Source organism: Babylonia areolata, chromosome 19 (assembly GCF_041734735.1).
Source record: "Babylonia areolata isolate BAREFJ2019XMU chromosome 19, ASM4173473v1, whole genome shotgun sequence".
Taxonomy (NCBI): domain Eukaryota; kingdom Metazoa; phylum Mollusca; class Gastropoda; order Neogastropoda; family Buccinidae; genus Babylonia; species Babylonia areolata.
This window is the reverse complement of record NC_134894.1, coordinates 52,927,630-52,953,203: the sequence shown is the minus strand read 5'-3', so window position 1 is coordinate 52,953,203 and position 25,574 is coordinate 52,927,630. Positions and strand designations below refer to the sequence as shown.

The 25,574-nt window shown below is 45.7% G+C and overlaps 1 protein-coding gene across 1 annotated transcript in view; it reads left to right on the top strand.

Annotated features, from left to right (window-relative positions):
- The first annotated feature begins 14,817 nt into the window (after positions 1-14,817).
- Positions 14,818-25,574, top strand: part of LOC143293844 (tubulin alpha-1A chain-like) — a 13,751-nt gene continuing 2,994 nt past the window's right edge. The window contains exons 1-5 of the mRNA XM_076605131.1: positions 14,818-15,000; positions 19,999-20,215; positions 23,646-23,787; positions 24,231-24,390; positions 25,330-25,574. The exon at positions 25,330-25,574 is cut by the window's right edge and continues 130 nt beyond it. Of these exons, the coding sequence (XP_076461246.1) occupies positions 14,998-15,000; positions 19,999-20,215; positions 23,646-23,787; positions 24,231-24,390; positions 25,330-25,574 (767 nt within the window). The 5' untranslated portion in view covers positions 14,818-14,997. The remainder of the gene's footprint in view (positions 15,001-19,998; positions 20,216-23,645; positions 23,788-24,230; positions 24,391-25,329) is intronic.

The window sequence follows — 25,574 nt, the reverse complement described above, 5'->3', positions numbered from 1 at the left end:
GGAGTGCAGTGGAGTGCAGTGGGGTGCAGTGCAGTGCAGTGGAGTGCAGTGGAGTGCAGTGTAATTCAGTGGAGTGGAGTGCAGTGCAGTGTCGTGTTTTGTAGTGCAGTGCAGTGCAGTGGAGTGGAGTGGAGTGGAGTGCAGTGTAGTGTAGTGGGGTGCAGTCGAGTGCAATGTAGTGGAGTGGAATGGAGTACAGTGTAGTGGAGTGGAGTGCAGTGGAGTGTCGTGTTTTGTAGTGCAGTGTAGTGGAGTGGAGTACAGTGGAGTGCAATGGAGTGCAGTGTAATGGAATTTAGTGAAGTGGAATAGAGTACAGTGTAGTGGAGTGCAGTTCAGTGTAGTGTAGTGGAGTGCAGTTCAGTGTAGTGGGGTGGAGTGCAGTGCAGTGTAGTTTTGTGTAGTGGAGTGCAGTGTAGGTTAGTGGAGTGGAGTGCAGTGTAGTTTCGTGTAGTGGAGTGCAGTGTAGTTTTGTGTAGTGGAGTGCAGTGTAGTTTCGTGTAGTGGAGTGAAATGTAGTTTCGTATAGTGGAGTGCAGTGCAGTTTAGTGGATTGGAGTGCAGTGTAATGGAGTGCAGTGGAGTGGAGTGCAGTGTAGTTTAGTGTAGTGGAGTGCAGTGTAGTTTCGTGGAGTGGAGTGGAATAGAGTGTGACGCATTGTAACCTATTGCTCCACTGATATACTATACTGAACTCTGCTGTTTGTAACGTGTTGTATTGTATCGTGTCGCATCGAATCGAATCCTATCGTATAGTTGTCACAACCAAGCGACCCGCCCGCTAGTATAACCACAGAACGATGGTGTCGAATCAAACTAGCAGTGTCCTCCATCACCAAACCGCGAAGTGACCACGCACTGACCTGACCCTCCCCTGGTCACTTCACGCACTCACCTTTTGTGTTGCAGACCTGACGGCCCGCCTGTCCTGGGTCAAGTGGGAAAGCCTGGGTGTCAGGCGACGTCCGCTGCTCGGCACCCTCCCTCACCCCCCGTCCTCCCTCCCGCATCCCCCCTCCTCCCAGCCCAACGGCCACCACTCTCACCCTCACCCCGCCACCCTTCAGCAGCCCCCTCCCCCTGCCCCTGGGGAAGGGGACAATTTGAAAAGATGAGAGAGGGATAAGTGAAGGAGAGGACAAGACGATGGAGGATGGGGAAGGCGAGTTGGCAGGGGTCGGCTGCTGTCAGCAAGGTCTGTGAAGCACGGGCAACTGTAGACAAAGGTGTAGAAGCACAACAGCAAAGTGAGAGCTGTATTATCAATGGTTTCTCTGTTGCAATGGGAAATAATTTACAGCTTAGTATTTTGTGAAGGACTATGTCTCTCAAACTAGGAGGCAAAACTGCACTGGCTCTTCGTGCTGCAGCCTTGGGGGCTAGTTGGCCGTTGGGATCCATTCCCAATGCCGACTGTCCTAAAACCCCTTTGGCCGAGAGAGTGAGGATGTAGCTTGGGCAAGACACTCTCCACTATAATCAAATTCCAGCCCAGATAGTCGGGACAGCAGTTAACTCCTTTGTTGTTCTGATGGTCATGTCGAACGCGACAGACTATCATACCCCGCCCCCCTCCCCCCCCCCCCCCCCCGAACCCCCCAAAAAAGAAAGATAAAAAATAAAAGTGCGATGCATGTGCGTGTGCGACAGAGCTTTGACACAGGGCTGAAAAAAAAACAAAAAAAACAACCAACCACACCAACCGCTGGAATGTTTTATATTTTGAGGTGCTTACTTATCTCTTTATTTCGTTGTATTATTTCATTGTATGTTAATGTTTCACATAAACCAGTGGTATGCTGTCAAGCCCTGCCCGGCGCGTTGGGTTTATGCATAGGTCAGGCATCAGCCTTTTGCTTTTCTGCAGATGTGGTGTAGCGTGTATGGATCACCCCGCACTTTTGACACCTCCTAGAAACTGAAAGCTGAAATGCGATGATGTTCGCCAGCTAACATCAGAGAGTGCTGGTGGTGGGAGGGAGGGGTAGGGGGATTGGGGGGGGGGAGAGAAACTTTTCTGATATCTATTTCATTTATCTTCCAGCAAGGAGTAAATAGAATTAAAAAAATATAATAAAAAAATATAATAAAATAATAATAAAAGAGAGCAAGATCAAAAGCAGAAAAAGTCTAAAAGAAACTGTTCTTTGCAAATTTTTTGCATCATTGCAATTGTTGGTAAAATCATAATTGTAATTTTAAAAAATCTTTCAGGTTAGTCGTTATCTTGTTCATTGAATCTCTCTCTCTCTCTCTCTCTCGCTCTCTCTCTCTCTCTCTCTCTCTCTCTCTCTCTCTCTCTCTATCTATCTCTCTCTCTCTCTCTCTCTCTCTCTCTCTCACACACACACACACACACACACACACACACACACACACACACACACACACACACACGTGCGCACTTGCACTCATCCACGTATGTGCGAACAATGTTTACCTGTTCACTTCATACATGCGGGCTATATGTTACACATTCAATCAGTGTTAATCAAAGCTTAACATATTCAGCTGCAACTGATTCAAATACACTGCTGTGTTTGATGTGGTCTGTGTATACGTGCGAGAGACAGACAGACATACAGATAAGCAGAAGTGAGCGTACACGTTCGCCAACGGCAAGCTTGTGCGAGTTTATATATCTGAGTCTGAAAGCATGTCATCACATTCCATAAATAAACATCACGAAAAATATCACACTTTCAGTGTGTGTGTGTGTGTGTGTGTGTGTGTGTGTGTGTGCGCCTGTGCGCAGGCCGAGGGTTGGAGGTGGAGTTGGTGTTGCAATGAAAGCAACCGAAATACCTCGATACACATATTATTATTATTATTATGCGCTTTGACCAGGAAATAAGCCTTCAGACACATTGCAGATTGTATACGCCTTGCTGTGGTGGTCATAGGAATAATCGTGGATGCACTGGGGGGAGGGGGGGGGAGGCGTTGATCCGGGTGATAAAACGTATGCCGATTGGTTGAATGAACCGCAGTTGCAACATTAACAGTTGATACCACAACAGCAGTGATATCACCATCAGCAACCTCGATTACAACGCCATAAACTACACCACCAATAACAATTGTTTTAACAACCTGAGCGACATCGTTATCAAAATGAAAACAACGGATTAACACGAGGGACACTATTAGTTATCATTATCACCTCCGCCATCACCATCACCACCACCACTAACAATAACAGAGCAATAACAACAATGGGAACAGTTGAATGGATGCAGTGCCTAGAACAAAAAACAACATGAAGGTTGAACAGCACAACAACAGCACAACAATGGCACAACCACAACAGCACAACCACATCAGCACAACAACGGCACAACCACATCAGCACAATAACAATAACAGCACAACCACAACAGCACAACAGCGGCACAACCACATCAGCGCAATAACAACAGCACAACCACAACAACACAACAATGGCACAACCACATCAGCACAATAACAGCACAACCACAACAGCGGCACAACCACATCAGCGCAATAACAACAGCACAACCACAACAGCACAATAACAACAGCACAACCACAACAGCACAACAGCGGCACAACCACAACAGCACAATAACAACAGCACAACCACAACAGCACAACAATGGCACAACCACAACAGCACAACAATGGCACAACCACAACAGCACAACAATGGCACAACCACAACAGCACAACCACCACAGCACAACAACAACAGTACAATAACAAGAGCACACGTACGACAGTAAAAGCCACAAAAACCCAACGACAATGATCAATAAAACAGTGATTGAAGAAACAGAACCACGGTGTAATTGTTGGCTTACAGGCTCTGAAGATAAAATATTGAGACCTTGGATAATAATTTGTGGTTATAAGAGTTTTTTCTTTAATCCTGACGACCAGATTGACAATTTGACACCTTTTAAATTTGTTTTGCCAGCTTAATGATTACAAGATCAAGGTTTATTCCAGAAAGCATAGATATGGGTTAATGAGGAAATCATAATCAGTAACCAACAAACCTCAACAACTTCAGCCATTTAACTGAGAGACAGGTATGGACAACATTAACAACGCAGCAGTTGTATGGCACCAGTGTGACTGTTCTATCTGTCCTTCTTTCAATCTGTTAACTCACTCAGTACGGCCAGTCCTCTCTTCTCCTCTACACAGACCCCTCGGATGTCCAGTGGGTGTCTGAATGACCCAACTTTTAGCTTCCGTCGTCAGAATTGTGGTATTCTTTGTCAACATTCACCTCTTCAGTATAAGAGCCTTCCGCTTGCAATATTTTGATGATGGTAATTGGGGTGAAACGCTGTTAGCGTCGTCTCTTTCGCCGTTCGTATAGAGAGAGTTAATGAAGTTCTCAGAAGGAAAGAAAGGAAACGTACAGGTCGCGGACAACAAAGACACAGAGACGAACCAGAAAAATCCTATGTTTAATTTTGAGGAGTTGTATGAAGAGGGGATTCACACACAGCCGGCACATTTTCATGATCACAGTCACTTTGTCCTCAGACATCCACACTGCCAGATCCATCCACTCACCCACTTCAGAGACACGCCCATAAGCGGAGGAAAAGTCACAGAACATGTCATTAAAAGGTTTAACGTCCCATAGCCTTTACGGCCATCCGGGCAAGGAATTCCTATCCAGTATGTGGGGTTCGGCATAGGAAGGCGGGGCCCAGTCCTCTCCTCCCACCGTTTGACTTTCCCCAACAGAAGTAAGGCAGACTATCCATTCACACCTGGTGGAGTACAGAGCCTTTCCCAAGGGCGCAACACCTTGCCGAAACGGAGCCGGTGTCACGTGTTTCTCCTACGATTTGCTCTTCAAATCCGGTCCTTTCCTTTCCGCCATGTCAGCAGGGTCGTTTCATCACCACAATCATACTCATTTCGCCAACGCACTCACCTTAGTTTCGCCAACAGGTGAGGTAATGCTCACATTTCCTGATGGAAACTTTTTTTCAGCTGCTATAGCATAATCAGGCCATGCATTTTGCATGGATTGTACAACTGAGCATACTACAATTCTATGTAAGGATGAGCATAATTGACGAGAAAAGTGAAACTGAAACAATGTGTGTTCAGTCTTCTGAACTCTGAAGCTGTCGGTGATCACTGGGTGAGATCATACACACAAGGCCAACGTCACTGGCAAATATGGAGGAATTTTTTTTCTGCACAACTATAAATGCTCCAGTTGAGAACGAACTCCGAATGTTGTGCATGGGCCAGCAAACACAGAGGGCACTAAGCCGTTCGCTTTCGAATTGAACGCCTAGAATAAAGGATTGAAAATGCCTTTGTAAACGGGCAAAAGACTGGTGGAAATGGTGGGCGCATGCTGGCATGCAATTGGTGTTTTGGATGCACATGCCACACGTCAGAGAGAGGGGTGTGGGGGTGGGGGGATGGGGTGGGGGGTGGGGGGAGAACGACGACAAAGCTGTTTCCGTATCCTCTGACCTCTAACCTGACACCCCAAACCAGTGCAATGCTTGTGAAAGAAAAATTATAAACAAGAAAGACAGCGGGGCGAGATCTAGAAAAGTGTCCACGAATGTAAGGATAAATGCAATTTTAAAAAAAGAAGAGAAAGAATAATAAGAAATGGTGGTGATGGAGTCAGGAGTGGAACACATGCCTCATAAGGTCAGAAGAACGTCGTGGTCTTGTTTGGCTGTGGTGACAGTTACACCTGTGCTACACTGAAGAATTCTGAAGTGTCATTCTATGACAGCATTGAAATCGAAAATCTTAGTTGTTGTTGCCATGTTCAGAAGCACAAGGGGAAGCAGTTTATGTAATGAGTTACAGAAATGAAAAACGAAATTCATACACAAGTGTACGATAGTGACTTGGTAAGAGCGGAGTCACGAAGAAGGCCATTCTTCGCATTCACTGGCATTTCAGGGAGGCGAGAGGAAAGGACATAAACAACTTGCCGAAGATGATTTTGCATCGTTATAAACACCAGGTCCTGGTGATCCGGACAGGAACGATGCATAACCTGATTGTGTGTTATGATAGCATCAATACAATACAATACAATACAATACAATATAACACAATTCTATTCATCCATTTGAAAATTGATTGCCTGTCACGCTGTCACAGGACAGCTTGCTTATCGAAATGCCTTCATGAGGACACTCAGAAGAACAGTTCTAAACGACAATGTGAGCAAAGTCCAAAGACAGCACCTGTTGGTCGTGTACGCCCTTGTGTTGATGCCATTTTCGATTGATATGCCGGTGACTGTGGCCTGTTAGACATTTTTGCCACGGCTTGACAAGGGCAGTGGGAAGTGGTCTGTGTTTCACAGAGCTAGGCAAGACGGTGATAACGTGCTGTTCATGTGCAGGCAGGTCTGGAGTTGTTCAGGCGGCAGAGCAGGGCTGATACAGGGAACAATACTGTTTCACTGTGGTCCATGACGAGCTTGGTATAGAAACAAAATTTTTTTTTAAATCGTCTTTTAAATTTGACAGGCGCAATAGCCGAGTGGTTAAAGCGTTGGACTTTTAATCTGACGATCCCGGGCTCGAATCTCGGTAACGGCGCCTGGTGGATAAAGGATGGAGATTTTTGTGATCTCCGAGGTCGACATATGTGCAGACCTGCTTGTGCCTGAACCCCTTTCGTGTGAATACGCAAGCAGAAGATCAAATACGCACGTTAAAGATCCTGTAATCCATGTCAGCGTTCGGTTGGTTATGGAAACAACATACCCAGCATGCACACCCCGAAAACGGAGTGTGGCTGCCTACATGGCGGGGTAAAAAACGGTCATGCACGTAAAAGCCCACTCGTGCACATACGAATAAACGTCGGAGTTACAACCCACAAATTAAGAAGAAGAAGGCGATCTTTGAAACGTGTTCAGCGTTCCCAATATTTCGAAAGCTTTTTATCAATGTTTGCTTTCTCTTATCATGTTAAGCGCTGATTAATCGTATCACACACAAACTTTATCAATTAGAATTTTATCAGCATCATTGTTAAACTTCTCTTTTGACACCATTGAGTCGCAGTACTGATGCGGGCTGATTACCATGAGCGACGACGGCAGCCATTATCCAGTCCCCCATCCAGGGCAGACTTACCAGAGCAGACTTATGGAGATCCATAAAAGGGCGTTGGCTCAGGAGAGCCACCGACGGCCATCTAGCTCCACTGTGCTGTGTGCATGCCACACGCAGTTGGCCCCCGGGGTGTGTCTACCCATGCATGCGTAGTCTGGATCCGGCAGAATCTGCGGAAGAAACCTATCGGTTCAACGGAGAGGAAGGCGGTTACAGCAACGCACTGTGGCATCTCATCGATTATGTCATCGTCAGGAAAAGGGATAGGCAAGATGTACGTGTAACAAAGACCATGTGCGGCGCCAAGTGTTGGACAGACCATCGCCTTGTAGTCTCGAAGCTGAATATTCGAATCCAGCCCAAGAGACGCCCCCAAGGCCAGAAGGCTCCAAAACGGCTCAACATCGCTAAGCTGAAAAACATCACCATCAAACAGTCCTTTGTGGAGCTGCTGGAAGATCGTCTGGAATCCACCTCTCTGGACAACCAGAATGTGGAGTCTGACTGGAGGACCCTGCGTGAGCTGATCTTTAGTACAGCTTCAGAGACCCTGGGACCGATGACCAGAAAGCACAAAGACTGGTTTGATGAAAACTGTGATGAAATCAAGCAGCTTCTGGATGAGAAACGCCGTCTGCATCAAGCCTACCTGAGCAACCCAAAGTCCACATCAAAAAAGGATGCGTACGATGCCATCCGCAGGACTGTTCAGCAAAAGTTACGCCAGATGCAGGATAAGTGGCTGAGTGACAAAGCTGATGAGATCCAGGGATATGCTGACAGGCACGATATGAAGAGGTTCTATGATGCCTTAAAAGAAGTCTACGGCCCCACATCCTCAGGATCATCCCCCCTTCTCAGTGCAGATGGGAATACCTTGATCACCGAGAAGGAGAAAATTCTCGAACGCTGGGCTGAGCACTTCAACAGTGTCTTAAATCGCCCTTCCTCCATAAATGATGAAGCAATAGACCGTTTCCCACAAGTCCCCATCAACGAAGCACTGGACGATCCGCCAACACCTCTTGAGACCCAGAAAGCAATCCGTCTGCTATCCAGTGGCAAAGCACCTGGCTCAGACTCCATACCAGCAGAGGTCTACAAGGATGGAGGCACTGTGCTGACTGAGAAGCTCCATCAGCTGTACTCACTCATGTGGAAAGAAGAGACGATCCCCCAGGATTTCAAAGATGCATCTATCATTCACTTGTACAAGCGAAAGGGGAACCGGCAAGCCTGTGATAACCATTGGGGCATTTCCTTGCTCTCCATCGCAGGCAAGATACTTGCCAGGATCCTACTAAACCGCCTCACAGCACACTTTGACCAAGGTCATTTGCCTGAGAGTCAATGTGGATTCCGGAAAGAGCGTGGAACCACCAACATGGTGTTTGCTGCAAGGCAGCTGCAAGAGAAATGTCAGGAGCAAAATGCTGATCTGTTTTCCACCTATGTCGACCTCACTAAGGCCTTCGACACCGTGAGTAGAGAGGGACTGTGGAAGATCATGGCCAAGTACGGATACCCTCGGAAATTTATTTCCTTGGTCAGCCAATTCCATGAGGGCATGCAGGCTCGAGTCCAGGACAATGGCGAAATATCTGCTCCTTTTGCTGTCACAAATGGTGTCAAGCAAGGCTGCGTCCTGGCTCCAACGCTGTTCAGCCTCATGTTCTCTGCAATGCTTACTGATGCCTTCAGAGATGGCGATGTTGGAATCGGCCTAAAGTACCGAACAGATGGCAAGTTATTTAACCTCAGAAGGCTTCAAGCAAAAACGAAGGTCATGACAGACATCATCAGAGACTTTTTGTTTGCTGATGATTGTGCCCTCAACGCTGGATCTGAAGCTGACATGCAACTCAGCGTCAACAAGTTAGCCACTGCCAGCAGGAACTTCGGCCTTACCATCAGCACGAGGAAAACTGAAGTTCTCCATCAGCCAGCCCCGGGGAAACCCTACGTTGAGCCCAACATCACAGTCAACGGTCAGAGACTCAGTGCAGTGGAGCGGTTCACATACCTTGGCAGCACACTGTCACGAAATGCGACCATCGACGATGAAGTGAACGTCAGGATTGCAAGAGCAAGTGCAACTTTTGGTAGACTCAATGCAAATGTCTGGAACAGAAGAGGCATTAGTCTTGAGACCAAGCTAAAGGTCTACAGAGCAGTAGTTCTCCCCACACTACTGTACGCCTGCGAAACTTGGACAGTGTACCAACGACATGCCAAGAAGCTGAACCACTTCCACACAACATGCCTCAGGAAGCTACTGAACATCAAGTGGCAAGACAGGATCCCAGACACAGAGGTGCTCGCAAAAGCCACCCTTCCCAGCATCTTCACCATCCTGATGCAGTCCCAGCTTCGCTGGGCTGGACACGTGGCGCGCATGCCAGACCATCGGCTGCCCAAAAGGCTCTTCTATGGCGAGCTGCAACAAGGGAAGAGATCACACGGAGGTCAGAAGAAGCGCTTCAGAGATACTCTGAAAGTCTCTCTGAAAGCGTTTGATATCAACCCTGACTCCTGGGAGGAATCTGCAGTAGACCGTGACAAATGGCGCGCTGCTGTGCACAAAGGCGCCAAGTTGTGCGAGGCCAACAGGACTGCTGCAGCTGTTCAGAAGAGGCAGGCCAGAAAGTCACGGGCAAACAAGCTCCCTGACAATGGTATGCCTGTCTTTGTCTGCCCCAACTGTCAGCGAACATTTCGTGCGCAGATTGGACTATTCAGCCATCTGCACATTCACAGATAGATTCATGAGCATCCTCAGGCGAGGCACCTGGCAGTGACGGAATTCCCCCAGACCTAATTAAACACTGCAAGACTATTCTTCTGCATCCTCTGCACACAGTCCTCTGTCAGTGCTGGAATGAGGGAGCTGTACCGCAGGACATGAGGGACGCCAAGATTATCACCCTCTATAAAACAAGGGTGAAAGGAGCGACTGCAACAACTACAGAGGCATTTCACTTCTCAGCATTGTAGGCAAAGTCTACTCTCGGGTCTTCCTAATTTGCCTGCAGAAACTGGCCGAACGCGTTTACCCGGAATCACGGTTTTCGAGCAGAGAGATCCACGGTAGACATGATCTTCTCCCTTCGCCAAATCCAGGAGAAGAGCAGAGGATGCCCCTGTATGTCGCATTCATTGACCTCACCAAGGCCTTTGACCTAGTCAGCAGAGACGGCTTTTTCAGGGCTCTTCGAAAGATCGGCTGCCCCCCCAAACTGCACAGCTTGATTGAGTCCTTCCACTCTAACATGAAAGGGACGGTGCAGTTTAATGGTAACCTCTCCAAGCCCTTCGACGTACGCAGCGATGTCAAACAAGGCTGTGTCCTCGCCCCCACCCTATTTGGAATCTTCTTTGCTCTTCTCCTGAGGCATGCGTTCAGCACAGCGCAAGAAGGGATCTACCTGCGGACCAGATCAGATGGCAGGCTCTTCAATCTCGCCCGCCTCAGAGCAAGGACAAAAGTCCGCGAAGCCCTCATCAGAGACATGCTCTTTGCTGACGATGCCGCAGTTGTGACCCACACTCAGCGGGACTTGCAGTCACTAATGGACCGCTTCTCCCAGGCCTGCAAAGATTTCGGTCTGACCATCAGTCTCAAGAAGACAAGTGTCCTAGGCCAAGACACGCCATCTCCACCAGCCATCACCATTGATGACTACGAGCTTGAAGCCATCCATCAATTCACTTACCTTGGGTCCACCATCACCGACAACCTCTCCCTTGACACTGAGATCGACAAGAGGATCGGGAAGCAGCCACAACGCTAGCCCGCCTCACACAAAGAGTGTGGACAAATCGCAAGCTGACCACGAAGACAAGGATGGCTGTATACAACGCCTGCGTCCTCAGCACCATGCTGTATAGCAGTGAGGCGTGGACCACACATGCTCGTCAGGAGAAAAGGCTCAATACCTTCCACCTGAGAAGCCTACAGTGCATACTCGGCATCTCCTGGCAAGACAAGGTGACAAACACTCAAGTCCTGACTCGCGCTGGCCTCCCGACCATGTATACCATGCTGAGACAGCGTCGGCTGTGCTGGCTGGGCCACGTTCGCCGCATGGAAGATGGTCGCATCCCAAAAGACATCCTTTTATGGAGAGCTCGCCACGGGGCAGAGAAGCATTGGCCGCCCACAGATGAGATACAAAAAACGTTTGCAAACGTGACATGAAGGCGCTTGAGATCAACACAGTCCTTGGAGGACCTTGCAGATGACCGCAACAGATGGAAAAGCACTCTCAAGAATCAGCTACGGATTGGTGATGACAAACTGTCAGCTGCTGCAGCAGAAAAGCGAGCTTGCAGAAAAGGGACGGCAGCCAACAGACCAGCATCAGCTTACACATGTGATCACTGCGACAGAGACTGTCTCTCTCGCATCGGTCTCTACAGTCACAGGCAACGCTGCTTGGTCCAAGCAGACAGCCCAATTAGACATTAGGTCGGATATACTCTATCCATGGTCAGCCATGACCGAAGGAGGCCTACTACCCAGGGCAGGCTTACCAGAATTTAATGTCAAACACTTTCCCCACTGTGCTATGGCAGCAGGGACAGCCTGCTGGCACTGCGTGTGTTTTTCTGAGCTGCTTGCCTGCCGATGCAACAAGTGGGGTGATTTCATTAGCATTGGCGACACGAAGAGACGGAGGCAGGTCAAAAATGCTCCCCATCTAAATTCTACCCTGGCCATGTTTTTCATTCTTTTTGAAGCCATGGTGTTTATGTTGTTTACGACGGATTGAGATTATCTGCTTTACCCATCACGAATCATACTGAAAGGTAAACGGTGGACAAACGTTTTAAAAGAGTTTTTTTTTATTATCATAATCGTCATCTGCAAGTTTGCAACAACAAATAATTAATAATAATAATAATAATAATAATAATAATAATAATAAAAATAATAATAAATAAATAAATAAACAAATAAAGACCAATTAAATGAAAGAAAATTTTGAAAACAATCTAATTATTAATGAACTAATCAAATAAATAGGAATATGATTTACAAAATAGGATGATTTGATATTTGGTCTAGCCGTGGATTTAGATATACTCAACCATTAGTTGTATCAGCTCAGTGAGGTTAAATAGATCTTCGCTCTCTGTAAATGAGTATTGCTAACTGATAAACTAAATGAAATTATGCTATGTTAGAGACTGACAAATTGGTTGACTCTGTGAACCGAAATATCCTGTAAAATAACAATAATGATAACAATAATGATAATAATAACAATAGCAACAACAATAACAACATAACAATAGTAATGATAATTGTAATAATGATGATAATAATGTATATTTGTAGCGCGCCGTTCTCTCTTAGACATCAGAGCGCTTCATATGAAAGGAAAAATTACAAATCTTATAAACCACTCATGACCACTCACTCTCCCCCCCCCCCCCCCCCCCCCCCCCCCCCCCCCCCGCCCCCCTTATCTCATTCATCAGACATGCAAAGTGAATTGGGAGGCATGGGTTGGTATTGGAAAAGTAGGAAACCAAGAATGCTTACATATGGGCTCAGAAAAAGTTGAGTTTTTAGTAATGAGCGAAAGACAGAGTCAGTCAAATGAACAGATATGACATGGAAGGTTGTCATGAGGAAAATGAACAAAGCTCCCCGAGGAGCATGTGATAAAGTAGTTCTGCGTTCATGAGAAAGATACTCTGGCGTTTTTAATTGCCCTCGTAGCTTTACGCAGGGTTGCTTACTGAATCCCCTGTTATTCTTTTTCATAAACAAACTGGCCGTTCAAATTAGTAAAGAGGTAGACATGGTATACAAATGATTTCAGACGCTGCTGAAATGTTCTCATTGTTGTTTGTAGATGATGTTATTCTTCCGTTATACTCCTCTAACAGAATGGTCTATGGTGAGACTGGTCGATATCCTTTGTGTATAGATACATATTCAAAAAGTATTAGATAGTGGTTCAGATTGTTGCAACCACGTATGACAACATCATGCAGACAGGTATATAAAATGTCATTACAGCAACGCAAGAATGGGAAGTGTAAATGGGTATCTCATAGAGAACTTGCTCACCGAAAACATGTTTGGTATTGTTTGGGGAAGATCATAATGCATTTTTTCAGAAATCAAGGATCATATGATATGTGTAAACGGCACAGCGATACGCTCGTCAGACGCTGAACCAGGACTTTGGGTCTGAGTGCAAATAAAACAGATACTGTTGAAGACGAGTAGAAATACAGCCTGCTCCATGATTCTGTCACTGTTAGATAAAATCTGGTTGATGTGTTGACAGCTGAAAATTAAGCAGTGTTATGAACCTTGACAAATATAGTTCTGAAACTAGAAAAGTAAGAACTCTTCCGATTTCAGTATGAAAATAGTACTCCCGTAGTTCCTCCTAATTAACTCGTTATTATTTTTTTTTATTTTACTGTGCTGGTGGTCTGTGTACTGAACAGAAACGACCACAGTGATAAGGTATCACCTATTTTGTACGCGCATGAATGCAGATACGTATGCTAAGCGACATCTGTCTGATGTGCAAAATAATGTTTATATCACTATTTTTTGTGTTTAGTGTATATTCATTTTACTTTGACAATGCGAGTACCCAAATGTCACTTAAAGCATGTCAACCAATGACAAGTGATAAAAAGTGTCAATGATAAAATGTGTCAGTGTCAGAGTCAGGGTCAATGTCAATCTCTCTCTCTCTCTCTCTCTCTCTCTCTCTCTCTCTCTCTCTCTCTCTCTATATATATATATATATATATATATATATATGCTGTCTGTCTGTCTGTCTGTCTGTCTATTGACCTGTCTTTTTATCTGTCTGTCTGTTTATCAATCTATCTAATAATAATAATAATAATGGTATTTATATAGCGCTGGATCTTGTGCAGAGACAAATCAAAGCGCTTTCGCACCAGTCATTCACACGCATGCATAACTCTAATACTGTAGAAACTAAAGACAAGGAAGGGCAGGCAAGGAAGGCTATTTTGGGAAGAGGTGGGTTTTAATGCCAGACTTGAAAGAGCTGAGTGTGGAGACTTGACGAAGCGAAAAAGGAAGTTCATTCCAATCGCAAGGTCCAGAAACAGAGAAAGAACGGCGGCCAATAGTCGAGTGTTTGAATCTGGGTATGCGTAAACAGAGTGGATCCGATCAATCTATCTATCAATCTATCAAAGTTTATCAATCTATCTATCAATCTATCAAATAATCAACCTATCAATCTATCTATCAATCTATCAATTAATCAATCTATCAATCTATCTATCTAAATCTCTTTCTTTGTTTCTGTCTGTCTGTCTTTTTTTCTTCCTATCTACCTATTTCTCTCTGTCTCTTTTGACGGTTTAGTGGTTTATTGGGCTTCTTCAATTGTTCACTCACTTTTATGGTTCACGAATACAAATTATCTTAAAGTTTCAAAATCATTTACTTAATAGATTATCAACCAATCAGCTGACGAGATAAACCAACCCACCCAGTCATCCAATCAAATCCAATCTAAGTAACAAACAAACCAACACCCAATACAATATTCTAAAACAACAAACTAACAAGAAAATTACCGAACGCCCACATGTGGGCGATACAGCCTGCTAGGGTAAAACCTGGCAGGGGGCGGGGGGCATTTGGAAACTGTGCACGGGCAGTAACTCAGGCCCTGTGTCATTGCCAGACAGGCTGGGCTGCGGACGATGCTGCGGTGTCTGCTGAACTGCTGACTGATGCTGTGAGCGGCAGGGCTACACAGCCTGCTTTGCCCTGACAATACAAACCATACAGTGTATTGCAGCTCTGCACCCCCTCCCCTCAGTCCTCGCGGATTGTTCCTCGCTGTTTGTGTAGCGTGCATGCTCAGAGGGCCGATTCGCCATCATGGTAAGTGAGTGTTTGATTTGTTTCTTTACATTGCGCGTGATTGAAAATGGTTTGTGTGCTTGTTTTTGATGCAGTATTGTATGCACTCGAAGTGATTCTGTATGTGCACTGAATGTCCGTTTTCCACATCGGCTGCAATTTTATGTGTGTTCCTTTTTATTGTATATCTATATGCCCGAGTGTTACTGCGTATTTACATTTTGTGTACGATTCTGTAGATGTGCTATTGTTTGATTCTTTATTTGCATCCTTCTCTGCATGTGATCTTGTATGCGTGTGTCTTTCTATGCCTTTGATTATAGTACGTGTATGATATTTTATGTACTGTGGAAGCTCATTTTCATAATGATTACTTTGTCTGTGTATAATTTCATTTGTTCCGTCATTATAGCGCAGTGGGTCCATCCGTGCGTGATGATGAATGTGTATGTAATATTTGTCTGTTAATACTTCATTTTGTTTTGTGTCGTGTCGTGTGGTGTCGTGTCGTGTCGTGTGGTGTCGTGTGGTGTGGTGTCGTGCGGTGTGGTGTCGTGTGGTGTGGTGTCGTGTGGTGTGGTGTCGTGCGGTGTCGTGTCGTGTGGTGTGGTGTCGTGTGGTGTCGTGTCGTGTGGTGTCGTGTGGTGTGGTGTCGTGCGGTGTCGTGTCGTGTGGTGTGGTGTCGTGTCGTGTCGTGTGGTGTGGTGTGGTGTCGTGTGGTGTTGGGTCATGTTGTGTGGTGTCGTGTCGTGTGGTGTCGTGTCGTGCGGTGTCGTGTGGTGTGGTGTGGTGTTGTGTGGTGTCGTGTCGTGTCGTGTCCTGTCGTGTCGCGTCAGTTGCGATGTATTGTATCGTATAGTTTTTTTGCCACAGTCCATCGCCACCTTATTCTGTGTGCTGTACAAATATATTTGCTGTACCCATGAAAGTGGACATTGCTACGGAAGTTTTCATTGGGATAATATGTTGCGGTTTTGGGTTGGGTTTTGTGTGTGTGTGTGTATGTGTGTGTTTTGTTTTGTAGGGTTTGTGTGTATGTATGTAGGGGTGGGGGGTTCTTTTTTTGGGGGAGGGGGAGGGGTGCCGGGGTTGTTTTTCTTCTTGTTGTTGGTGGTGTTTTGAGAGTATTGTTGTTGTTTTTTCACGTGAGCTAAACGAGAACTTCACACGCCTCTATTTATCGTCTCAGTCGAAAGGTTAGCACCCATGTCATCACTAAAAGTTTAGGGAGAGGAGACAATTCGACTTATACATGAATCAAACCACAACCCTGGGATCTTTTTCAATTCCCATGCGAACGTCTTTTCCACAAAACAACAGGATGCCAATGCTGCTTGGTTTTCGTTCTTTTATATGGACGGAACAATTCTACGTAGCAGAGAACATTCGAAATGCACTGTGCTTCCTTTTCTGTTTACTTTCGCTGGCTAGTGTTGATTTAATTTGTCGCAATCTTCCTTTTTTTTATAAAATCACCAGTGCACAATGGTTCATTCTCGTTGGTGTACCTCATGACAATCGTTGTGGTGAATCATAGACACTGCACAATATTCCCAAGGGAAGAAGGACAGAAAGAAAGATTTCTCACAGTGTCAGTAACCATGTGCACGGGTCGTTTGTTTTACAAATCGACTGTTTGTTCGTCTAGAAAACAAGCGAGTTTAAAACAACACGATAATTGAAATATCCACATTACAATTAGAATTTCCGTGCTTATTTAAACATGTTAGCACTTTCTGAATCTGTTTGTTAAAAGCAGTGATTGGCCACAGAACAGAACTGAGTTCCAGTTGGATGAATAAAGATATGTTGAATGCACCGTCTGCTTACACAATACAACACATGAAAACGCACATGAGAACATCTTGACCTGTCCACGTCGCTTATTTTTTCCAGTGCTGCAGAGCTCAGGATGCTCACTGTAACGATCGATGCCGCCCTGCCGGTTTTGTTTATGGCAGCGTTTTGGCTCTGTCTGTCTGTCTCTCTGTCTGTATTGTTTAGAATGATTTATAGATTTTCTAGATGAGGGTAGGATAAAGACTGACCATAAAGTGCTTATTCTCTTCCCCCGCCAGCCCCCAATAAAAAAAAGTTTTGATTTTGGTTTCGATTCCCATCTCTCTTCATTAGCAGCAGTATCGGGTCTGTCTGTTTGTCTATCAAACAATTTCGGCTCCGTATGTCTATGTCTGTTGTTTAGCAACATTTTTGTCTCTGTCTGTGTGTATATCTGTCCAGCAGCAATTTCAGTCCTTCCTGTTTCCGTCTGTCTAGCTGCAATTTCAATTCTGTCTGTATGTGCACGTCTTTCTGACAACCATTTCGACTTTGTCTGTCTGTCTGTCAAGCAGCAATTTCGGCTTTATGTGTTAGTTAACTTAATCAGCTAGATAAACCACTGAATGTATAATGCAGTATTGAAAAAAGGAACTATTTAGTCATTTCGTTCTCGACATTTTTTTAAATTATATTTTTATCCTCTGTTGATTTAACTTCACAAATTCAAAGACACCCCTTTTCAGCATAACGTGCTTATTGCTCTTACTTGTCTTTACCAACTTTAAGTGAAACTTGACTTACCAATTCTAATCAAAGATTATATCAACGAAGATGATTTAAGACTCATAATTATATTTTCGAGTGACCTTGAACAAAGGTCTAGTTATGAAAGGGGAGGGGAAGGGGGGAGGGAGAGGGAGATGAATCTTGGAGTTGTACTCATGCGACGTGTGGGGGTATGGGATGGGAACAAACAAACAAAACAAAATAACTATGTGTTGTTTACTCATTCAGTTCTTTCTGTCTTACTTCCTCTTCCCTTCCACAGCTGACGTGGGTGTGTCTGTCGCTACACACGGAGCATGACACACACAGTACGTGCTTCACTCACGTCATGCACATAGAAAAAATTGATTGATATGGATACTTATATAGCGCCTGTCCTCGGTCGGAGACCAAGTTCTAAGCGCTTTACAAATATTGGGTCATTTGTACAACAGGCTGCCTACCTAGGTAGAGCCGACTGACGACTGCCATTGGGCGCTCATCATTCGTTTCCTGTGTCATTCAGCCAGATTTCAGGCACGCACACATACACACTCAGACAAACATGTAACACTCAACATTTTACGTGTATGACCGTTTTATTTATTTACCCTGCCATGTAGGTTGCCATACTCCGTTTTCGGGGGTGTGCATGCTGGGTATGTTCTTGTTTGCATAACCCATCGAACGCTGTCATGGATTACAGGATCTTTAACGTGCGTATTTGATATACTGCGTGCGTACACACACGAAGGGGGGGGGGGGTTCAGGCACTAGCAGGTCTGCACAGTTGTTGACCTGGGAGATCGGAAAAATCTCCACACTTTACCCACCAGGCACCACCGAAATTCGAACCAGGGACCCTGAGATTGAAAGTCCAATGCTTTAACAATTTGGCTATTGCGCCTGTCGCAATAACGCATACAAAACTCTATATTCTGCTTGTCTCTTTTAGATCCGTTTCACTGATGAAAAGCAACTCCTCACCCGTGTATAGATTTTTATGATACATGTTGTTGATCTTACGCATTTACCCTGCCTCTTGATTCTGATTGCGGTACTAAGAATGCCCTTTTATTACCAACATCTGTTTGCAAAAGACTGGAATGTATTGTTGGTGTCTTGTTCTTGTGTTTCACCAGCTGAAAACGGAACATTTATCCGGCTTTTTTTCTTTGTGTGCGCGTGTGCACGCACGTGTATGAGTGCGTGCATGCGTGTGTGGGGGGCGAGGGAGGAGGGGCTAGGGGGTGGAGATCGGGGTGTGTGTTCACTGCTTTATCTAGAAGTGTCATTTAAAAAAAAAAAAAAAAAGGCTTATACTTCCAACTCGTCCTCTCTAAATCCCCATCTCTCCCTCCTTCCCCCTATCCACCCCCCCTCTCTCTCTCTCTCTCCTGTACCCCCTCACCCCCCCACCCCTCCGTTTTCAGTTTTTCATCTTTCCCTTGGTTAGGCATCTACTCTTTTTTCTTTCTTTTTTTTCTTTTTTTTTACGCAGATGTGTTGAAGCGTATATGTATTAGCCTGCACACTTAGACTCCTCTTTGAAACTGAAACAAGCTGAAACTGACTCGATCTTACCACTCCAGGTGGTATCTCACAGTCTGTGTGTCTGTGTTCCGCATCGTGAGTGTATCTCACAGTCTGTGTGTCTGTGTTCCGCATCGTGAGTGTATCTCACAGTCTGTGTGTCTGTGTCCCGCATCGTGAGTGTATCTCACAGTCTGTGTGTCCAGCAGCGTGAGTGTATCTCACAATATGTGTGTCCCGCAGCGTGAGTGTATCTCACAGTCTGTGTTCCGCATCGTGAGTGTATCTCACAGTCTGTGTGTCCAGCAGCGTGAGTGTATCTCACAGTCTGTGTGTCTTTGTCTGTGTCCCGCAGCGTGAGTGTATCTCATAGTCTGTGTGTTTGTGTCTGTGTCCCGCAACGTGAGTGTATCTCACAGTCTGTGTGTCCAGCAGCGTGAGTGTATCTCACAATCTGTGTGTCTTTGTCTGTCTCCCGCAACGTGAGTGTATCTCATAGTCTGTGTTCCGCATCGTGAGTGTATCTCACAGTCTGTGTGCCTGTGTTCCGCATCGTGAGTGTATCTCACAGTCTGTGTTCCGCATCGTGAGTGTATCTCACAGTCTGTGTTCCGCATCGTGAGTGTATCTCACAGTCTGTGTGTTTGTGTCTGTGTCCCGCAGCGTGAGTGTATCTCACAGTCTGTGTGTTTGTGTCTGTGTCCCGCAGCGTGAGTGTATCTCACAATCTGTGTGTCTTTGTCTGTGTCCCGCAGCGTGAGTGTATCTCACAGTCTGTGTGTTTGTGTCTGTCTCCCGCAACGTGAGTGTATCTCATAGTCTGTGTGTTTGTGTCTGTGTCCCGCAACGTGAGTGTATCTCATAGTCTGTGTGTTTGTGTCTGTGTCCCGCAACGTGAGTGTATCTCACAGTCTGTGTGTTTGTGTCTGTGTCCCGCAGCGTGAGTGTATCTCGGTGCACATCGGACAGGCCGGGGTTCAGATCGGCAATGCCTGCTGGGAGCTGTACTGCCTGGAGCACGGCATCCAGCCTGACGGACACATGCCCGCCGACGCCGCCATCGGCGACGATTCCTTCAGCACCTTCTTCAGCGAGACGGGCTCCGGGAAGCACGTGCCGCGCGCTGTCTTCGTGGATCTGGAGCCCTCGGTGATCGGTGAGCGGGCTGGCTGGGGCTGTGGGCTGGCTCAGCTGTCGTTTTTTTTCCTCTCTCCCTCTTTTCTCTTTTGTCCCTATAACACAGCGTGAGTGATGTTTCCTTTAAACAGTATCTCATTTGAAAAAAATGTCACAACAGAAATACAATGAAGTCAACAGGATAACAAGAAATTCTTGCATGAAGTCCTGTCACAAACGGTAATATGTGTCAGATGTCTCTGAACATTGAAGCATGAATTATAAACAGAAAAACAACAAAGGAACACACAACTGACAAATAGATAATGACAAGGAGGCATGCAGTGGAGAGAAGAAAAGAGGAATGGGTGATAATATACTTGGGAACGAAGCACCAGGCTTTAAAAATTATCTGTGTCGTTCACTCGTGTGCGGTGGTTGAGGCGGCAGTGATGGTGGTTGTGGTGGTCACATGACTTGGGTTCCATGCTGTGAAACGTCATGTAGTTATGAGCACAAGAATCACCGTGCGGTGCAGTGCGGTGTATCGATTCAGAAAGCGTAATACAATAATATATGGTCTAATTGTCCAAAACGATGGCATGAAACCTAATCAATGCAGTGCAAAATGTTTAGTCAATGCAATTCTGCAAATTAGTACAAGATACAATGCATTGTGATGCAACTCTGTACAACAGCATTGCAGTATATAACAGAATAGCACAGCACGATATGAAAGAATGCACAGTGTTATGTTGTGATACGATGCAATACAATCTTATGAAATCAAAATATAAGGAATGAGGGAACAATGCATTGATACCGCTAGACTAACACAAGGCCTAGTCAATACAATATAATGTGATACGGTTCTGGGTAGATAATAGCATTTTTTGTTCTGAACGTCGTAATGTTACTGAATGCACTGGCGCAATACAATGTGCGATTCCTTACAATGAGATGGATACCAGGGGGCATGATATTATAGACAAGTTGATGCACACACACACACACACACACACACACACACACACACACACACACACACACACACACACAAACAAACACACGCAAATACGCACATGAATACAAGTACGCACGCACGCAACCACATGCACGCGCGCACTACGCACATATGCACAGGCGTACGCACACACACACACACACACACACACACACACACACACACACACACACACCTGCGATGACTGTCAAAAAACACTTGCCAACTATGTATTTCAGTGCATGCGTATTAGATGACCGTTTATTTCTTTGTTCCCTTTGTTCTTTGTTGTGTCTATTAATCCTTCGGGATTTTATAACAATAAATGAAGTCAAGTCAAGTCAAGTCAAGTCAAGTCACACACACACATATATATATATATATATATATATATATATATATACACGCACGCAAATACGCACAGGAATACAAGCACGCACGCACGCGACCACATCGCGCGCGCTACGCATATATGCACAGGCGTGCGCGCACGCACACACACACACACACACACACACACACACACAAACACACACACACACGCGCGCGCGCGCGTGCACGCACACATATACACGCACATACGCACATGAATACAAGCACGCGCGCACGCACGCGACCACATCCACGCGCGCGCGCTACGCACATATGCACAGGCGTGCGCGCACGCACACACGCACACATACACACATACACACGCACACACACATGCACATACGCACATGAATACAAGCACGCACGCACGCGACCATATGCACGAGCGCGCGAGCTATGCACATATGCACAGGCGTGCGCGCACGCATACGCAAACACACACACACACACACACACACACACACACACACACACACACACACACACACACACACACACATCAGCATCTTTCCAGCAATGCCGAGAAAGAGCGATGTTCGTGGAAGAATACAAAAAAAGCAGGTCAGTGAATACATTCAACGGCACACGTTACCATGGCAACCCACTTCGCTCACCCCCCCGGCCCCCTCCTCCCGCCCCCCTTCTACGCCTCCCCCCACCCCGTCTTTTGGGGGAAGCGCCAAGGAAGAGGGGTTCCTCCAGCAAGATCGATAGAAAGAGAGAGAGACACTGCAGACACACGGACACAGAGACTGACAAAGCTGTTTGCTTCCAGTTCTCGATAATGGTTCTCGTTGAACCCACGATCTTTTTCAGCCTTTTCTCGGTGTTTCTGTGCCTCTGTCTGTCTGTCTGTCTGTCTATCTGTCTGTCTCTGTGTCTGCCTGTCTGTCTCTCTGTGTCTCTGTCTGCCTATCTGTCTGTCTCTCTGTCTATCTGTCTCTCTGTCTTTCTATTGTCCGTATCTGTTTCTTCCCCCGCCCCCCCCCCCCCATCTCTCTCTCTCTCTCTCTCTCTCTCTCTCTCTCTCTCTCGCATGTGTGTGTGTGTCTGTGTCTGAGTCTCTGTGTGTCTGTGTGTCTGTGTGTCTGTCTGGGGGGGGGGGGGGGGGGAGGGAGAAGTGGGGGGCTGCCTGTCACTCTCTTTCTCTTATTCTCCTTCCTCTCTCTCTCTATGTATCTCCTTCCTTCCATCTCTCCCTCCCTGCCCTCCTCCTTCTCTCCTTCAGTATATGAAAGAAATCAGAAACTGAGGATGAATCGATCTTTGGAGAGGAACTGCAATGTGTCTCCAAACATCTATATGTTTATTTGTCGTGTAATGTCTGTTATTTCATCATAATTTCATTTGGATATCTTTCCTATTCATGATTGATGGTATTTATTATTTATTATTTAGGTATGCTTTATAATTATCAGTGCATTATTTTTCCAATTCAGAAATTGTCTATGTTTTCTTTAACTCCTCCTTATTCGCCTGTGGATTTTCAAACTGACTTGGCGGGTTGACGTGACTTGACTTGAATGACATGAGTTGCTTGACTTCACTTGACTTGTCTTGATCTCATTCAGCTTTGGCCCAGTACATGTTACCTGACTTAACAGCACTTTGCTGATACTTCACTCGACTGGACATAAATTATCTCATGTGACTAGTCTTGACCTTATCTGAAATGGTTGGTATTCAGTTAGTCCTTGCTTTTTGTTTTATTTTTTGTTTGTTGTTGTTTGTTTGTTTGTTTGTTTGTTGCTTTTACTTTGACTGGACTCGATTTTGTGTGGCCTTATCCCGCCGCAACGTATAATTCAACCTGGTCTAATTTAATTGGACCTGACCTGACCAGAGCTGATCTAACCTAACTTGGCCTCACCTGAACTGGCCTGAACGAACACAGCTCACCTCAGCTGACATATGATGACCTGATCTGACACCACCCACCTGACTCTTGGTGCCTGACCTGCCCTGAGACTGTCTTACCTGACTTTGGTGACTTTTGATGACCTGACCTTTGATAATCTGACCTTTGATGACCTGACCTAAAATTGATTACCTGGCCCGACATTTGGTGACCTTACCATCCTGTCCTAACTTACAGACGAGGTCCGGACAGGCCAGTACCGGAACCTGTTCCACCCGGAGCAGCTGATCGCAGGCAAGGAGGACGCCGCCAACAACTATGCCCGCGGCCACTACACCATCGGCAAGGAGATCGTCGACCTGGTTCTGGATCGTATCAGGTGAGTGAGTGAGGGGGTAGTGGGTGTTGGGGTGCGGGGGAGGGGGGCGGCGGACAGATAAAGATAACGATAGGTCCCAGCACAGTTTTATTCAAGAAAGTCCATATCCCCATATGAAGGGGTAAACCAAGAAGATACAATTTTAAGTAATAACACGGACATCATATATCTGTGTAGGTGTAATTAATGAATGTTGTGTATTCGGAATTTGTGGTCAACTCAGCACAGTGAAGTCTTTAGTGACAGTTTCGTCTTTGGAGAAGAGTAAGGTCAGCCTGAACAAAGTTGGTCAGTAACACTTCGGAAAGATGCATGCTTTTCAAAGATCATCTAATACTGGACAGAAAATCACAAAGTGAACTTGTGATTTATTTGATAGATACTGCCACTACATCCCCCACCCTCCCCACTACCACAATATCTGTTCTTTTCCCGGTGACCAGGAAACTGGCGGAGCAGTGTACGGGGCTGCAGGGTTTCCTGCTGTTCCACTCTTTCGGGGGAGGCACGGGGTCGGGGTTCACTTCTCTGCTGATGGAGCGGCTGTCTGTGGACTACGGCAAGAAGTCCAAGTTGGAGTTCTCCATCTACCCGGCCCCTCAGGTAATACCGTCATGTCTGGCTTTTCTGCTGCTTCTTTTTCGTTTGTGTTCGAAGCCTGCAACTCCCTCGTTCACTTTTATGTACGACTGGGCTTTCACGAGTGTAATGGTTTTTACCACGCCATGTAGGCAGCCGTACTCCGTTTTCGGTGGTATGTCTGTGTTGAATTCAAAAGGGCTTGGTTCTAAAACAGTGATTGTTTACGTGTGTGTTTTGCCTTTGAATTAGGCGTGACTTTCTATTCATTTGCGGAGAATTGCTGTGGGGGGAGGAATTATTGATCTTTTTTTTTCTGTTCACATTTAAATGGACACGTTTCCTTTTCTTTTCTTTCTTTTAAATATTTTTTTAACATATGTAGAAAACATATGTTGATTTCTTTATCTCACCACTCTCCATTGTCTTCTCTTTCTTTTCCAACTTCTCCTTATTTCCCTTTCTTCTTTTTCTTCTTCACCTCTTCCTTCTCACTCTTCCTCACGCTGTGTCTTCGTTTTGTTTCAACAGTTCGAGACTTTTTACTGACGCACCAATAATTGTGAGCAGCAATGTCGTCACGCTCTGTGTCGTTGTCTTTCACTTGATCATTCACTGGACGTGTCAGTCTTTACTTGTTGTCCCTGATGTGCATTTTCTGTGTACCTATTTGTAAACTAGTGTTGTTGTTGTTGTTTTTACCTTCACATATTCTAAAAGAGAGATAGTTACTCACTTAGCAAATTTAATGTGCACTGGATATGTATGGCATTCTTAGTATTTGAAATTTATTTCGCAATGTTTTGAAAATACGTGATGATCGGTATAATGCTAACTTGAACGACACCTGTATTTGAAATAGTCTGTGCTTCGATTAAGAAAAGTTAAAAAGTTTTAATTAAAAGAAAAAATACACCACTACCATCCCCTCCAATACCCCCTCACCCCCGCCCCTTCTCACAGGTGTCTACGGCGGTGGTGGAGCCCTACAACTCCATCCTGACCACCCACACCACCCTGGAGCACTCAGACTGCGCCTTCATGGTGGACAACGAAGCCATCTACGACATCTGCCGCCGCAACCTGGACATCGAGCGCCCCACCTACACCAACCTCAACCGTCTGATCGGCCAGATCGTCTCCTCCATCACCGCCTCCCTGCGCTTCGACGGTGCCCTGAACGTGGACCTGACGGAGTTCCAGACCAA